Genomic DNA, 17,103 nt, shown 5'->3' with positions numbered 1-17,103 from the left:
GGGGGGGGGAGAGGAGGAGGGGGAGGAGAGAGATGACATGGGGAGAGCAGAAGGGGGGTTGGACGTGGGAGGAGGAGAAGAGGACTCGAGGGACCGTCTGTCGCGGGACAGGCGGGCCAGCTGGGGCGCGGAGCCGGGAGGAGGAGGCAGCGGCAGCAGCAGCGCTCGGAGTAGCAGCAGCAGCGCAGCAGCAGCAGCTTCAGCAGCAGCAGCAGCGGCAGAAACAAGTACCAGCCACACAGCGGCTCCTCCCGCCGGAGCAGCCACAGTCCCCCTGCCGAGATGGCGCTGCAAAGCCTGGCGAGCAAGGAAGCCAAGGGGCCCTGGCGGGAGGCAGACCAGGAACAGCAGGAGTGGGTGGGTAACCCCGAACCAGAGCCCGAGCCTGAGCCGGTGCCAGTGCCCCCACCCGAGCCGCAGCCGGAGCCACAGCCGGAGCCCCAGCCCCTACCAGACCCTGCACCCCTGCCGGAGTTGGAATTTGAGCCCGACCCAGTGCATGATTCCAAGTCCACGCCCACTGTAGAGACCCGCGGCACGGCGCGCGGCTTTCAGCCCCCCGAAGGTGGCTTCGGCTGGATGGTGGTCTTCGCTGCCACCTGGTGCAACGGCTCCATCTTTGGCATCCAGAACTCTTTTGGGATCCTCTACTCCATGCTGCTGCAGGAGGAAAGAGAGAAAAATCGCCAAGTGGAGTTCCAAGCAGGTGAGTGGCCCCACGCGCCCCTCCTGGCATTCTGGGCAAGGGTGTCCTCCGCTCCCACTGCCGCCGACTCCTGATCTCTCGGTCGGAGGCGCCCCTTCAGCTTTCTGCTTCGACTCCTCCCCCTTATCCCTTGCCCAGGGCGCTGCTAAGGCGCGGCTTTCGGGGCTCTGGGCACCCTTACCTATGGAGACTAGGCGCAAGACGTCCCTTGGGTGGGACCTGGGATAGTCATTGATCACAGGCAAGGAATGAACTTTTTTGCCCTGGAACAAATCCAGACGCACCCCCCCTTTTTTTTAAAGTATGCTGACCATGTGTAGTGAGGGGAAATATTTGCAGATTTTTTTTGAAGGCGGTGCGAAGTCATGGAGAGAGGAGAGAGTTGGGAGGCTGGGAGGGCTTTGAGAGAAATACCGTACTGCGGATCTCCGCAGCAGCCCCTGTTCCCGTACAGGGAGAGGAGGTGTTTTCTGTCAAAAACACTTTTGGAATCCTGGTGACTGAGCGAACAAACACAAGGCAGGCGTGTGTGTCTGCTGGAGAGAGAAAGGGGGAGGAAGGGAGTGCGAGTGGGGTGTGCGCGTGTCTCTTTGCTCGCGGTGGTTATGGCCCAGCCAGGCCAGGCCGTCCTCTACCACTCTGAGGGAGCGAGCAGATCTCTGTGCCCTCTGAGCTGAACCCCAAAGCAAGCAGGAAGGCGGTCTCCGGGGTCTCCTGCCAGAGAAGTGTAAGGCAGCTGGAAGGCTGGGCCCTGAGACTTACTCCATGCCGCCCCCAACCTGAGCCTTGCTCTCCCCCAGGCTCGAGCCTCTCCACTATTTGCAGGATGCCTCCTTGGGCCTCAGCCAGAATGCTGACCTCGTGGGGCTGACTTGGTCTTCTTCCCTAAGAGAAGCAGGGCTGGAGGGTATAGCCTTCGCTCTCTTAGGCTTGTGGCCACAAGACTGCAACCTTGCATTCTCTTCGCATTGAATCTGCCCATAGGCTCTGAAGTCAGAGGAGCTATCCTGTTTTCTCAGAAAGGCAAGGGCGATGCCCCTCAACAGTTCTGATGAGGAGTCTAGGGAGGGAGCGAGGGACTTGGGATGCCTTCTCCCTGAAGGCTCGCTCCTTCTGTGGCTCCGCAGGACAGCTCCACTGCCACTGGCTGAAAGTTCGCAGCTTGGAATAGGTGGCTTTTCATAGTGTTGCCCTGGGGCTGAAGGCTGAGGGGTTCCCTCATCCCAACACATACTTCTGCTGCCCTCTGTGGGGGCCTTGGGATTATTTATTGAACATAGAAACCTTGAATTCTAGGGCATCCACCTGTGGATTCCCTGGGCCCTTGAACAGCCACTCCTACCGCTGCTTCGAACCAAGGACCCCCTCCCCCTTTTTAAAGTTTGCAGTTTTACTGGATTACCTTTAAAGAAGAGGATTTGGGGTACCACTTGGTACCTCTGTGACCCATTGGCACCGCAATGTGTGGTTCCCACTTGAAAATTAGAGTGTGCCTCCGCAGCTGTCCAGGGTGTAGACTGCCCAGGCCACACTGATGCCCAAGTGTAGGGGGTCTCTGGAGTGTGTGGAACAACTTCTGGGAGTAAGGTTACTGCCATACTTACCCCTGGGACTACCTTTTCCTTGCGTTGATGCAGTTCAGGGGCTCTTGGGAAGGCAGCCAGGGTAGGGCCTCTGGCTGTTGCCTACGTTACCTAGGAGGGCACCTGCTGAGCATTGCCCTGTGGTTGAAGGCAGGCTGTTGGCCTTCAGAGTCAGTGGCAAAGTCTGGGCGAAACTTCATGGGAGGTAGTGGGGGATGGGCTGAAGCTAGGCCCTGGCATTCATGTGGTGTGAGCAGGCCTAGAGCTGGGCCCTTCGGAATATGTAATAAAACTTGGAAAAACCACTACTTTACCAGGAAGAGGTTTACTGCTGGGGAACAAACTTCAAAGTAGGTGATCATAGGGGACTCAGGGGGAGGGCTGGCTGGGACTTTCCGGTCAAGACCTCACAGTACAGCTGGGAAAGGGGGGGCAGTGGGCTGTGCAGAGGTGTGGCTGGTGTGTACTCTGACACAGACTAGGTCCATTGAAGGGCTGGGTTTACCGGTTTAAATTATGGTGAGTTTAAGTCAGGAGGGGACAGAAAAGAATTTGTTATGTTCCCAGGGTCTCAGAATACTTTGGCTTGGGTCCTCTCTGTGGTGCATCTTGAATTCATGAAAGTTATTTTTGACACTGGATGCTCTTAGGAACACCTCAGTTTTTATTTTGAAAAGGTCGAGAATACCCCACCACATTCTTGAGCTCCTAGAAAATCTCATCCTTAGCAATACCTTTCTTGGGCCCCTCAGCTTTCCCAAGCAACCATTCAGATCCTGAGATTCCAAATGTGGCTCTGTCTCCACATGCTTTCTGCAGTTTACTCAAAATTTCCCAGGACCTGTGCCACAGCTCTGGTGTCTCAAAGGGTTAGAAGAAATCTGGCAGAAGCTTGCTAAAATGTTTATCAGCCAGTATTTGCCTAATAGCCATTCTGGGGAACATGGAACATATACCCCCCTAGTCAAGGAGGTTGGTGCTATTAAGGTTCTATTAATGTCTGACATGCCTTTCATCTCTAAAAAATCTATGAGTTTAATGTTTGGAGGTATCCACAACCCAAATTCTCTTTGGCTAGGCCTAGTATCTTTACAGTTCTAAAGCTGCCACTGATTGTCTTTATGAGTCTAAGTTTCTGCAGATAATTGGAACTGTTATGAGGGAGCCCCAGAGAAAGGTAGTTTTGGTGTTTGGGGGCTAACGCTGCATCAGAGGGGTCTCTGGGCATGGGAAACAGCCACAGAGAGTAAAAGGGAAGTGGAATTCAGGCCATTCTAAGCATGGAATGTACAGTTTTTGTAGATTCTGTGATGCCTACAGTTCTGCAGTGGCACTAACAGTATATCTTGTGCCTTCTCGTTACCTGTTTTTGAAGGGAAGCCAGTTTTCCCCGGGGCCTATGCCTGGGAGGAATGGCAGACAAAAGGTTCCTGAGATGGAAGCAAGTGACCAAGGTCTGGTTTAGGGAGAAAAGGAAAAGACCAGGAGAGCAACGAGCCTATACTTTTGGCAGAGCTTGTAGGAAATTTGGGAGTCCCCCTGCCCAGACCAAGCAGCAGACAGGACAGGGCAGCCAGGCAACCTGGTGGAAAGTATGGCATGGCTTCCTGGTTGAGCTTTCCTACAAGCTCTGCAAAAAGTATAGGCTCATTTTTCTCCTGATCTTTTCCTTTCCCCCCAAACCAGACCTTGGTCAGTTGCCTCCATCTCAGGAAACTTTTGCCTGCCATTCCTCCCAGGCATAGGCCCCGGGGAAAGTTGACTTTTGGAGGAAAGAGGGTAAAGAGGAACAAGGTAGCATTGGTTGTGGGCCCCAGGTCATTACTGGAACCCTAAGTGGGTTGGAGCTGGGGAAGGCTTAGGGTTGGGGATCCAGGAGACAAGGTAGACCAAGCTGGAGTTGTTAACATTGGCTCCAAGCTTAGGTCTTTTTAAGTGTGCTACAAAATAAACCCATTACTCTGCACTTTCCACTTTGACTGCCAGTCTAACACTGAGATATAATATATGATGGGAGGTGTCTTTTATTGGATAGTTTGTAAGCATGGTCCTTGTAGGCTCCTAGGTGGGAGGATAAGGACTAGGGCTCTCACTACTCAGGGAAAGGGACAGTGGTCAGGAAAGTTTACTACTGGGCACAAGATAGTTCAGACTCATGGATCACTCAAATGGAAACAGAATTTTCTAGGCATGGGGAAAATGGTACACTATGTATTTAGACAGAAAGTCCCAAGGATGGGTTGGGTCAAAGGCAGGTTAAGCTATATTTCTCTTCCCCATCTTAGGGCCTTTCGTTGCTTGGTTCAGTGTCTCACTGGGCTGACCACTAAATTGCTGAGTTTAGGAACGAGGTATTTTTTGAGCAAATCTGCCAGGGTCTTACCTTTGGCTGAAGGCTTTTGCCAACTGTCCAGATAAACTTGATCAGGTTGGTTTAGAGCCTTCAATGGAGCTTTGGGCCACAGGGCCATTGGTCAGGCATCTTTCAAGTAACTCTTCTGCCTCCTTCCCAACCAACTAGTCCCAAACTAGGACCTTGACTCATATCGGAAGGGATGAGGAGGAGAGGTTGGGGTATTTGGAAGCCAACCAGGGGGATGCTTGTTTTAGCTGGGGTAGTTGGTTGAGGCTGGATCCCTGGCTTACTGTCCAGTGGCCTCAAATGCTCATTCTAAATATAAATCTGGACCCCAAAGGGCTGGTGATCTCAGTGATATCAGCTAGACAGTGACTAGGAGTTAGACAACTTGTGCCCCTGACTTGCTCTGTGACTTTGAGCAGGTACTTTACCTCTCTGTACTTCAGTTTATCTATATGAAAAATGAGAGGGTTTGACTAGATGAACTTTATAGCTCTGCCATTCTATCCTTCTAGAATTATGTGAAATTTTTAGTCTCTACTATTCACTTGGCATACATTTTTACTCATGCAGACAAAATGGAAATTTGTTAATCTCCCTGAATGAAGATGTAGACAGGTTGGGAAGAGACTGGGGAAACAATGAAAAAAACCATATAGATATTATTTTCCCATGTCATATGTATTTAGAGATTATAGAGCTGCTTATATATACTATTATGGTTGAAAAGATCCACTCCTTTTTGCCCAGTGTGTAAGGGCAACTCTGGACATACAACTGCTTGTCCCACAGTGCCCTGCTCGGTATGGAACTGGGCCCCCAAGAAAATTCTCTCAACTTGGCTGGCTGCAGGCTAGCAGAATGGGTCTGTATGCTACTGTTTCCCAGCATTCAAACCTGTTCCTAAAAAGCATTAAACTATAAGCATTTCCTTAAGCCTCAGTTTGGACCCTTCTCCTGAAATTTAATTTCCCACAGCTCATTCTTATTTCTCAGAAATACATGGTTACTATGACATTGGTTTTCTCTTACTTCAGGATAGAAGAGTAAACCAGGAATCCTAAATGGGACATAGTGGTTTTCTTCAGGGGGCTTCAGACAGGGCATCTTTATAGCTGGGTTAGAGCTGCTGCCTGGGTTCCACTGTGGTTGGGTGTGGAAGGACTGCTGTTTTAATCCTAGAGGAGCCCCTGTGGGGTATCCACAGTCCCTGGTCAACTTTAGCTTCTCTCAGGTCTTAGCTGAGAGTGTGGCTACTGAAGTAGCCGGCATAGAACTCTCCCTCATTTTCCCCTAAATTTATACTTGCTTGTCATTGGAAACATCTCCTCCAGTGCCACGAAGAGTAAACAAGCAGCTGAACTATCAGCATTTGCAGAAATATGTAAAGGATGCCATCCTGACCTTTTGAAGAGACCAGTTTCCCAAGACGGTGTACTGCTTTTAACACCAGCATCTTTTCGTTTTGTTGCCTTTTGAAAAGGATTAATCATTTATCCTTTTCAGATTGTATAAAAGATGGAGTGAACTTTCTCGCTTGGGATTCAATGAGCAAACCTTAGAGAAAAGGCTTTATTCATAACACACACACACAGACACACACACACACACACACACACACACACACACACACACACACAATCAGACACCTCACCTGAAGCCATGGATTATGAAAGCAGTCTTTCCCCATCTGTTTATGGAATCAGGTTTGACATGATAGAGGCTTCTCTATGGGTTATGGCAGACTAGCACAAAGGGCCCAGAATGAAAAACTTGTTAGGTGAGGGTGATGTAGAGGATATAGCCAGCCTGGTCTGTACATCTTGGCCTGGACCCTTTGTAACTCCCCAACACTCTTCTTATCCTGCATTCCTGTCGGTACTCAAAGGTTACTGGGAAGAAGGTTTAGGACACTCCAGCCCAGTCCCATCTTAGGAATGACCGAGCACTAAACCTAAGGACATTTAATTACCTACCTTGAAGGTGGGTGCTGTAGTTACTAATGTGAAATCACTTGGCACCTATTTGTGGGTGTTGAATGTAGCCTGTTTGGTGGCTTGAGGAAGTATATGCCTCTTCACCCTGGTAGTCTTGCCTAACTCTATCTTCTACTTTACTCCAGCTTCTGGGGTTGAAAGGAGAAGAAGATGAAACAGAAGAAGCCCCTGTCCTAACCATATTTTCATGGCTCCTCCCATTGTCATAGCGCATTTGTATCACCTTTGCTAGATATGCCATCCCCTTTCCTCACAGTATTGTTATCTCTCTTCTTTTTCTTTCTCTTGCTCAATTAAAGGAACAACTGGAGTTTAAGATGTTGTACAGGCCCAACTCCAGCCTGGATCTTGGCCCATTTCTACATATCCCACAGAGGCATCTTTTCCTTTTTCCCCTTTCTTCCCTCTCTTACTCTTCACTTTCTGGGGGAAAGGTAACTTTCTATGTAGCATTCAAGAGTGTGGAAGTCATCACCTCTGGATTTTTGCAGTAAGATAACTGCTATGAACTTATTTTTGTCATTTCCACACCCTCTCTTTTCATAACCCTGGGAACCTAGCCGAGGAAATAATATTGTAGCAGGTCGTACCCAATTGTATTCAACAAATGTCCTGGTCAGTTGCACCCCTTTCTTTTCATGTGGGGTTGTCACTAATCCCAAGGAGACTGTGTGAAAGTATGGAGATGACTCCCTATAAGCCCTCCCTGTTACTTATTATTAATTATTATTATTACTAACATTTATTTAGCATTTCACAATTAAGTCTGTGCAGCATCATATTAAATTCTTTACACCTAACAACTCATTTTAATTCTCAACAACACTATGATATAGGTACCATTATTTTCTCCATTTTGTGGATGAAAAGTCAGAGGCACAGAAGTTAAGTAACTTGCTTAAGCTCATATAGGAAATAATGACAGAGCCAGGATTTGAACACAGAATCTGAGTCCAGAATTCCTGCTTTTATATATCACCTAATACATAGTAAGGATGGGAAGAGGCAGCTACCAAGGGGACTGCTGCCAAGTTTTCCATTCCTGTAGCCTCAGGGCATCCTTATGACTAAGGGATAAAAAGATGGCCAAGAAAGGGTTTAGTAGACAGAAGTCTGACAGTCTCGTGATGTATGACATACGCCTCTAACTACTCATCTCACTCTACCCAGAGTCATGATCCCTGGGTACAAAAAAGACATAGAAATGGTCTCTTCTTAATTGTTCAGCCTCGAACAAGTTATATAAACGTCCAAGTCTTCAGTGTTCTCATCTGCGCGATGGAATTAACAATATTTTATAGGACTATGAAGGATCCAATAAGATTATGTATACAAAAGATCTTTGTAAACTGTGAAGGGGTTGGTGTTATTCTTATTCATTTCCAGTAACATTTGCCAGCCCCTAGAATTTGAGTTGCTATACCTTTCTCTAAATATATCTGGAAGGGGAATCAACCCTCCTCCCCACATTCTACCTTCCCACTCAATCTCTTCCTCATATCCCCTCTGTATTATTCTGCAATTTGACCTGGGTGTCCTGTAGCTAAGGACTGGCTGTATTTTCTTTGTTCCTCAGTTCTCTAAGAGCCCAGAGAAAGGAGGGGCCAGTAGCGGGTCATATACATTCAAGGAAACAAGGCATGTTAAAATATTTACAGGTCTTGGCAGGAGCTCACAAACCTCCCTACAAGTCAAGGACTGAGGTTTTTAGTAGGAATTTCTAGGGATTGGGGGGGATGTGAGTGGTGGGTGAAGTTAGGGCGTCACTTCCTCCCGAGGGTCTCTCACAGAGCCTCTGTTCTCTTGCAGGTAGTGAGGAAGAAGGAAAGGGATATTTAGGGTCAGAAGGTCTGGGCCAGGGGACATTAAGCATAGAAGGGCCCTTGCTCTTTTGTATTCCGTTTTGGAGTGGGCCAATTTCCTTGTGTTCTAAACAGGATAGCCCTGGAGAACAGAGGCCACAGAAGGCCAGAGGCTTGGAGGAAGACTGCAACAGCATTTTCGAACAAGCATTTCAGTGACCACTTAGGGAGCCTCCATTAAGACCATCTAGTAGGCAAATCCAAAGGGAATGTTTCTCTTCTTTGTTGCAAACAACAAAACAAAATCTCAAAGCCCTTCTTTGAGACTAAGATTTTATACATAGTAGGATTCACCCTTTTGATTTTTGGTTATTGAAATGTCTGGGCTGGAAGGCATTTTGGAGACCATCTTATTCTACCCCATCTGGTTCCAATTTTATAGGTAGAGAACTGAGATCTGGAAAGATGTGACCTCAATCAACATTACAGTCAGATGATTATAGTGGAGATTGGTTTGTAAGAGGGATTGGGAAATGGGTGCAAAGGATGGGGCTTTTGGCACCCTGGGAGGTCCCCAATCCAACCCACTGGCATACTGCCCCCTTCTCTCCCAGAACTTTTCCAAAGTCAATCCCCAGGCACTACTTTGTGGAAAGAGATTGTATTGTGTTTTAATAAATGTGATTTTATTTATTTAATATGAAACACAATTCAAGAGGTGCAATACTATAAAGTCTCTCTCTAACTTCTGTCTCCCAGTTACCCTGTTCCCCAGCCTAGAGCCCACCGGTGTTGTTTGGTGTGTCCTTCCAGAGATATTCTGTATACGTACAAGCAATTGTGTGTGTGTGTGTGTGTGTGTGTGTGTGTGTGTGTACACTCTATTTTTAAAATACAAATGGTAACCCATACTTCATATTATCCTCTACCTCACCTCTTATACTTCAAAATATGTCTTGGATATTATTACACATTAAATCCATAAAGTCTTCACTCTTTTTTTGTAATTGCACAGTATTCTATTATATGGGTATATCATATTTTATTTAATCAACACTTTGCTAATAGGCATTAAAGCTGTTACATAACTTTGAATATGGGCTTTGGAATCAAACGGTGCTAGATTCAATTAGTTACCACATGGCTGGCTTTGACAAAGTTTTTAACTTCTTAAAGTCTAAGTTTTCTCATGCATAAAATAGGGATAATAATAACATGTCCGATACATGTTAGTTTTCTCCCTGCTCACAAGCCTTCCCCATACCCTCTACCCAATTCAATTAATGTTGGTTCGATTCAAGTCAATAAGTGTTTATTGTGTGCAAGGCTAGACCTTGGATGAGCCAGAGAAGGAAAAATCCCTCAAGAAGTTTATAATTTTTTTGCAAAGACATAACATACCAAACAACTGCAGATTATTGCTAACTAGTAAAAATATGTGCATATATATAATTGAATGCAATTTTTGTGCAGTGATGTGGGAAAGGAGAGATGAGTGTGAGGAATCAATAGGAATCAAGGAAGGTTTGCTAGGAGAGTTGTAACTCAAAATGGGATTTAGCTATGTGAAGAAGAGCCTATGAATTGGGCAGTGGCAGGATGAAGGTTGAGAATTGGACAGTTTGATTGTTGCTCAGAGTCTGGGTCTTTGCCCTCTGAGAGTCCAGTGAGTCACTGTTCCCCATTAGGCCCTGACCCAGCAGGCAGGGTGGAGTGGAGAGGCAGGAGGAAAGGAAGATACTGAGGACATTTGGAGAGAAGGACACAGGGTGGGAGGATCTCTGGGCATTGGGCCATGGAATGAGGTGCTTGCAAATGGCTTGTGGCATAGCCTGCCCAACCTACACCACCTGCTCTTCCATGTCAGCAGCCCAGGCACACTTTCTGAGGTCCGAGGGGAGGGATAAAGGGCATGAGAGCAGAAATGGCAACAACTCTCAGCCCCTTACCCTGAGTCCCAAACAGACCTCCAGATGCTTTGAGCCCCAGGACAGTGGAAAACTACTGAGTGGTAACAATCTCCTCTGTGTGTAGCACATTGTAGTTTACATCTTAGTTGATGTTTATCCTTGCAACAGAGACAGTTATGAAATAAAATACCCAGTTGAATCTCATCATGTGCCAACATCTTTGATCACAACAAGTGCTATGTTGAAGGGTTCTGGAAAATGGAAAGTCAATGTGGTTTGTATTTAGTTAGAGAAAAGTTCACAACAACGACGGGCTCTGTAGAGACTTATATCCTATTTTATAGTTGCAGAAAAAGGAGAGAAGACTGAGAGCCAGTGAGTGGCCTAAGGTCAGACACTTAATGTTTAGCAGAGCTGAGACTAGAACCCAGGTGTCCCCATTTCATGTTGCATGGGGACAGATATGTAAGAGCTCCCTGAAAGGTGGAATAGTGTTGTCCCTAAACTTAATAGCAGCTTGAAGTTTAAGTGTATGGATAAGAAGAAGTATGGTATGATGAAAAATAAACAAACAATCAGGAGTTAAAAAGTTAAGGGAGATGGAAATGAGGGTCATGGAAGGAAGGATCTAGGCCTTGCTAAGTCTTGTTGGCTGGAATCAAGAAAGGTACTGGATTGGCAACCAGGAGACCTGGGTTCTGCTTCTAGCTCTGTGACTGTCTTTGTGACACTGAAAAGTCCATTGCCTTTTTTCGGCCCCAATTTTTCCACTAATTCCATGAGAAGACTGGACCTCCCAGAGACTTAGTGCTTATAACCAGTGGCTTCTATAAACCAAAGAGGTTTTGGGTGCTTCCTGGCAAGGGGTCAGGAGTGATGGGGAATGGTGAGGTAGTGAGTAAGAGAACAACTTCTCTGAAGGAAATGGAAAACACTTCCTCCCAGATTTGAGAAGAGATGAGCTTTGGAAAGGGTAGCTATCCTGTGGTCTCCATCCTGCCTCCTCGGAGAATTCCATCCAAAAGAGGCAAAGAGAGAACACGTGAGCAAGTACCTCAATGCAAAGCTGAGATTTGGTGGGACAGATTATGATACACTGAGTCAATGTGCCTGGAAATCTTTCCTGAACATTCTCCAATTTAAGATCACTTTCCTAAAATCTTGTCTTTATTTTTTAAAAGGGGGTTTGTGTCCTATGGGTGAAGTACCACTGAGAATTCTCCTTTTATGGTACCTTCTTGAGTGAGCACTAACTCTGGAGCCAAACTGCTTGAGTAAGTTCTGATTCCACCACTTAGCTGTGTCCCTAGGCAGGCCACTTAACCTCTCTGTGCTGCGTCCTCATTTGTAAGAGGAGGATAATAAGAGAACTTACCATATAGGGTTGTTAAATGAGTTATATATAGTTTGGAACAGTGTCTGGCACATGGTAAGTGCTGTATAAGCATTTGCTATTCTTATTATCTCACTAGTAGGCTAGTGTAACCCCAGGTGAGCCCAAGGGAGCTTAGCATTACTCAGTCAGGAATTCTGGGGGTGAACTTACTTTATCCAGGTACCATCTGCGCCACTCTGATGTTGGTCATGCTCAGGACCAGATTAAGATCTTTAGAGGCCCTAAGCACTATTTTTTTCAAGTGCCAACTTCTGAAACAATTCATTAAATCTATGCTTTTCTCATTTGGGGTGGCCCTGCTTCATTGGGGCCCTAAAATCATAACTTTGCCCACATGTTGAGTAATCCTGCACTGGCCAAGTCAACCAGTAAGTTCCTCCCTGAGTTCTGGAGGGAACCAATGACTGTGAGTGGTCTACACATCCTCATATAACAGTTTTGAAACCTGAATAACCCCATCCACAACAGGGTGCTCTGTATCCCACCTCCTAACAACTTGCCAAGATCCTGCCAAGCCCTATGACCTCCTTGACTGTTGGGACCTCCCATCCTGTTACTTGGAAGGAGGGTTTATATTTTGGGGTTAGGGGGAGGGGAGGACAAATGCCTGGAAGTCCCAACAGGGGCCCCCAGAGTAATCTCTAAACTTTAGCAAGTTAAAATTATGGTGCCCAGTTGGAATGACTGAGCACAGTCATAGCAGAGCAGGGGAATGGTGAAGACCACCTGCCTTGAAATGACTAGGAGACCATCCCTCCTCCCCTGAGCCCTGTCTTCAAGGCCTTCAAATCAGTGATCCTGAAACCTTGGAATCATTATCATTATCTCCATTGCTCTTGACCAGGTTCTAACCATCCAAATGGTAAACAACAGGATAGTGTGTGTTCCAAGAGACACAGTGGGTTGTTTTTGTTTGTTTGTTTTTTGTTTTTTCGTGAGTTTTTTTTTTTTTTTGCCTTGACCTAGATTTTGTTTATGGAAAAACTAGCCAAAAGCAAATTTTCCTTAGATCTATTGGCTAAGAAGCTGGAGTGACCTAGTGGTCAGGGCAAGGGAGGTTAGCAAGACAGGTGGACTTATTTGTTCCTTTGCCCTGGGATGGCACCACTCACATTCAGGCCGAGCTAGACCTGTGCCACCTGCCTTCCTCACAGGATGTCTCAAACATGGAAGACTCAGGTAGAACCGGTCAGACCAGATGTTGGGAGCCTGTGACTTTTAGGAAGAGAAAGACAGACAGCCAAAGCAGAGAATAGAGAGGGAACAAACCTACTGTCCTAGCTCTTACTCCAGAAAGTACCCCCAGTGGGCTCCAGAGTATGCCCAGTGAACATCTGCTCAAAAAGGCCATGGCTCATCTGTGTCTCATGAGTGGACTTGGCTAGGGTCTCCAGGCAGGACCAGCAACCCGCAGACTACTCTCCAGAGCATGGCTCAACAGAGAATAGCACTTGCCCTGGGGCCCCCCTTTTTTCATGGAATTTGTTTTAGCACTAATAGAAAAGGTGCCCTTGGAATGGGAGATCATAAAGTAGACCCCAGAGTTCAAGTCTCCTTTGCCCATTTCTTTCTGTGCTGTGTGGTATAGGCTCAGGCATAGGATCTGACATCAGATAGACCAGGGTTAGAGTCCTGGATTTGTGGTTTACCTAATCTGCAACCTTGGCCAAGTCACTTGGCCCTTCTCAGCCTCACTTTCTTTATCTGCAAAATGGGGGGAGGAAATAATAATCTCTATCTGACAGTCTTGTGATGAGGTTCAAATGAAAGGGGATGTAACAATATTTTGAAAACTGGTTTGAGCCTTATATATAAATTATCATCATGGCTGCCAGGTATATAAATTGATCCGTAGATTTGCACATGTTCTCATGCATCTACAGCTGGATTGAGGCATCACCAGTGATGCACATATGTATAACCAACCACTTGTGTGTATAAAACTATACACATAATCTGACCTTAAGCTTGAACTCATGACAACTAAAAGCACACATACCCACAGGCACACACATACACATTTATCTACGTGGATATCCCCTTTTCTTTCTCTCACACATATACCCACACACAGGCAGATGTATATATATGTATGTATGTGCATATGTACATATATGTACAACTCCATAGCTGTACAAGTGAGCACATCATACCCTCCAGCTTCTCCCCAGGCTATTCAGTTTTCTCAGGGTCTAAGAAAGGCCTTGTGTGTAAATCTCCCCACTTCATACTGATAATGTCCCTTTTGCTCTTATTGGGGCCTCTTCCCTGCTTCCTCTTGTTTGCAGATTAACACAGCTGCTGCCAAAATTCAAGCTGCAGTATGTGGTATCCACATGTCTGGAGAACATGGATCCTTGTCCAGTTGCTCTGTGAATAGCATTACGAATCTATTCTGCACAATGTATTTATAGCCATGTTTGCAAAGAGCTGACAGCGTTTTCAGATTTTTTCAAAACACAGTTAATCCAGCCACAAAAATAGTCACTAGCTCCCATGCCCCGAGGCTAAAAGAAATTAGGTAGCAGGCTTAATGAAAATTAGTCACAGAGCCTAAATGAGATTGAACCTCTCTTTCTTTCTCTCTTTCTCTCTTTTCCTTTCCCTCTCCCTTTCCCTCTTCCACATTCCTTCTGCCATTCCTTTTTATTCCAAGGGTCTCTGAGTCTAAGGTAGGGTGGATGGTGACGGTATGGAGTGTAATTTGGTTCAGATAGAGTCTGGGTCATCAGAGCCTAATGTTTTACAACGATGAAGAGGAGGAAAAGGAGAAAAAACATTAGGGTGTCCAGGATTATAAGCAGAAAGAACTTAGCTGGGGAATTAAATGGGGTGAGAACAAAAGGAGGAGGGTTAATGCCCACAGTGAAGCCAACTAGAATGGCAAAGTGCCCCAGCCTCCCCTTAATCACTGGGACCTGGGTTAGTAAACTCTTTTGTTTAATGCAAGGTTGGAACACTAAGAAGAATCTCTAGTGATAGAATTGAAGAGTTAAGCATGGTTGAAGAACAAAATGCTTTCCCAGTAAGACAAATAAGCCTAGGCCTACTGGTCTATCCCAGGTGGCCCAGTCATGACCTAGGGTGAGGAAAGTTTTAAGTAGGGCTATGAGATAATTTATTATCCAAACTGGGACACATTTGAGAGTGAAAGGAGACACTATTAAGATTATGCTAGGACAATAGGCGTAAATTAGGATTGTCCCAGGCAAACCAAGATGTATTTTCGTTTTAGGTTTAGGCTTTATTGCTCCAGCTTACCAGGAAGGGGCAAACTGTAAGGGTTCTTCACAAGATGACTTAAAAAATGTGTGTGGGGGGTTGGGTAGTGGGGATCAGGGCAGGGAGATTCAGTCTTGAGACTGGGGATTGTTTACTCTGAATACTAAATCCTTTTCTTGTTGTTGTCCATGAATATATAATGGAACTCCTTCCCAAGTATGTTTATTTCCTGATCAGCTTCAGAAGAGGAGAAACTATGTGTGTATGTGTGCTTGTGTGTATGCAGTTTAGTGCATTGCATGTATATGTTTGTGTCAATGTTTTGAAAGTATGTATGAATGTGAATAGGAATGCGAGTATATGTAACTGTGTAACTATGGGCATATACATGTATATGGACACACGAGTGTATGAATGTGGATGTCATGAGGATAAACGAGGGTGTGTGTGTGAGTGTGTGTGTGTGTGTGTATGTGCATGCACGCACACATGAGCATATGTAGGGCAGAGCCTGACTCCCTGGTTCATTGTTTTGTGGAGTCCTTAATTTCCAGAGAGCAATCACATAAACCACCACCTCATTTTGCATGTGAGGAAACTGAGGCATGTGTAATGAGATCTACTTTTACTATTTGTTTGGCAGTGGTTGAGGATAGACTAGGAATAGTCACAATAATCCTGATTGGGAGTTAACTGTCGATCCATGCACTGAAGTAAAAGCCCAGCTATTTCTTTAGGGTTTCTGAAAACCAGTGCTTGGCAAGTGTGGGAAGAAGCTGCTTAAGATTAAGCTTGAGGGGCGCCTGTGTGGCTTAGTCGGTTGAGTGTCCGACTCTTGATTTTAGCTCAGGTCATGATCTCTGAGTCATGAGATAGAGCCCTCCATGGGCTTCATGTTCAGCGCGGAGTCTGCTTGAGATTCCCCTTCTCCCCCTCTGCTCCTCCCTCTGCTCTCTCTCTCTCCCCCTCTCAAAAATAAATAAATAAATAAATAAATAATAAAATCTTTAATGATAAAAAAGAGTAAGCTTGATGCTCCTGTAAAGTCTCGATTTGAGCTTAAGGGGAAGATTTGATAGCTGGACAGTTCTTCTAGGCCTGCCCCCCCCGAAGCATCCTGTCAGGTAATGGAAAATTTCTGTGCTTTGAACATCATTTAACAGCCCTGCTCTTGCCACCACCAGCACCACATACATACACATACACAACTTACAGTTGAGGTTTGCTTTGTAGACAATCCTGGATAGTAAAGATCCACTAAAGGCTTTTACAGGATGCAGGCCAGATGTAAGCTGCAAGTATTTCCAGACTGAGCAATAAGAGGAAAGCTTCTCTCCACCAATCCTTGATCTTTCTGTTTCTGCCCTCGTTGCTTTGGGCTTTGGGCAAGGAAAATGGCAAAAGAGTCCCCAGGAGTGTTATAGTTGGGTGTTGGAATGGGAATTTGTGCCTCTGGGAGCAGGATGGGAGACTCCTCATGAGCCTTGGCCTGTTACATCTGTGGCTGAGAAGTTAGCCATGCAAGTGAGCAAGTGCAAGCCATGCATTAGCCCAGTGCTAATGAAGTCAAAGTCCCATACTGTGGTTCAGTCCTCATCTGAACAAATTCAGTTCACTCAAGGCTCTGTTTAGGCTATATCCATTTGCCTGACCAGTCACATGGATGAGGCAAAAGAATATGGGGTGCTGAAGCACAACTCTGAGAAAATAATCCAAGTTTCATGTCCTAGTGATATGCCCATTCACATTCAGCCAATGTTTATTGAGCCTTTTACTGTGTGCCTAGCACCATGCTCACTTCTACATGTATTAATTACCCCACTGAACCCTCCCAACAGCCCTGTGTAGTAAGATTAGTCCCATTAAGATACACCAAGAGGTAAAGTGGTCTCTCAAAGTAAAACAGCTAGAAAAGGGGGAATCAGAATTTAACCACAACTCTGCTTGATTAATGGTACTAAAGCCATTTACATTTAAATAAATTATTGAGAACCCACCACATGCCAGACACTATGCTAAGATTTTTTCCACGGATTATCTCACTTAATCCTCAAAATAGTCCTATGGGGGGATATTCATCCCTTTTTTACAGATAAATATATTGAATAGGTATGTTAGGTAACTTATC

At 45.7% G+C, this 17,103-nt stretch overlaps 1 protein-coding gene across 1 annotated transcript in view; it reads left to right on the top strand.

Moving 5' to 3' along the window:
* The first annotated feature begins 159 nt into the window (after positions 1–159).
* The window catches only part of SLC16A2 (solute carrier family 16 member 2), a 117,720-nt gene continuing 100,776 nt past the window's right edge, over positions 160–17,103 (top strand). Inside the window, exon 1 of the mRNA XM_008703054.2 lies at positions 160–706. Coding sequence (XP_008701276.2) covers positions 283–706 — 424 coding nt within the window. The 5' untranslated portion in view covers positions 160–282. The remainder of the gene's footprint in view (positions 707–17,103) is intronic.

This window comes from Ursus maritimus (genome assembly GCF_017311325.1).
Source record: "Ursus maritimus isolate PB19 chromosome X unlocalized genomic scaffold, ASM1731132v1 scaffold_X1, whole genome shotgun sequence".
Taxonomy (NCBI): domain Eukaryota; kingdom Metazoa; phylum Chordata; class Mammalia; order Carnivora; family Ursidae; genus Ursus; species Ursus maritimus.
Note: the sequence above shows the minus strand (reverse complement) of the source record. Positions and strands in the feature narration are given on the sequence as shown.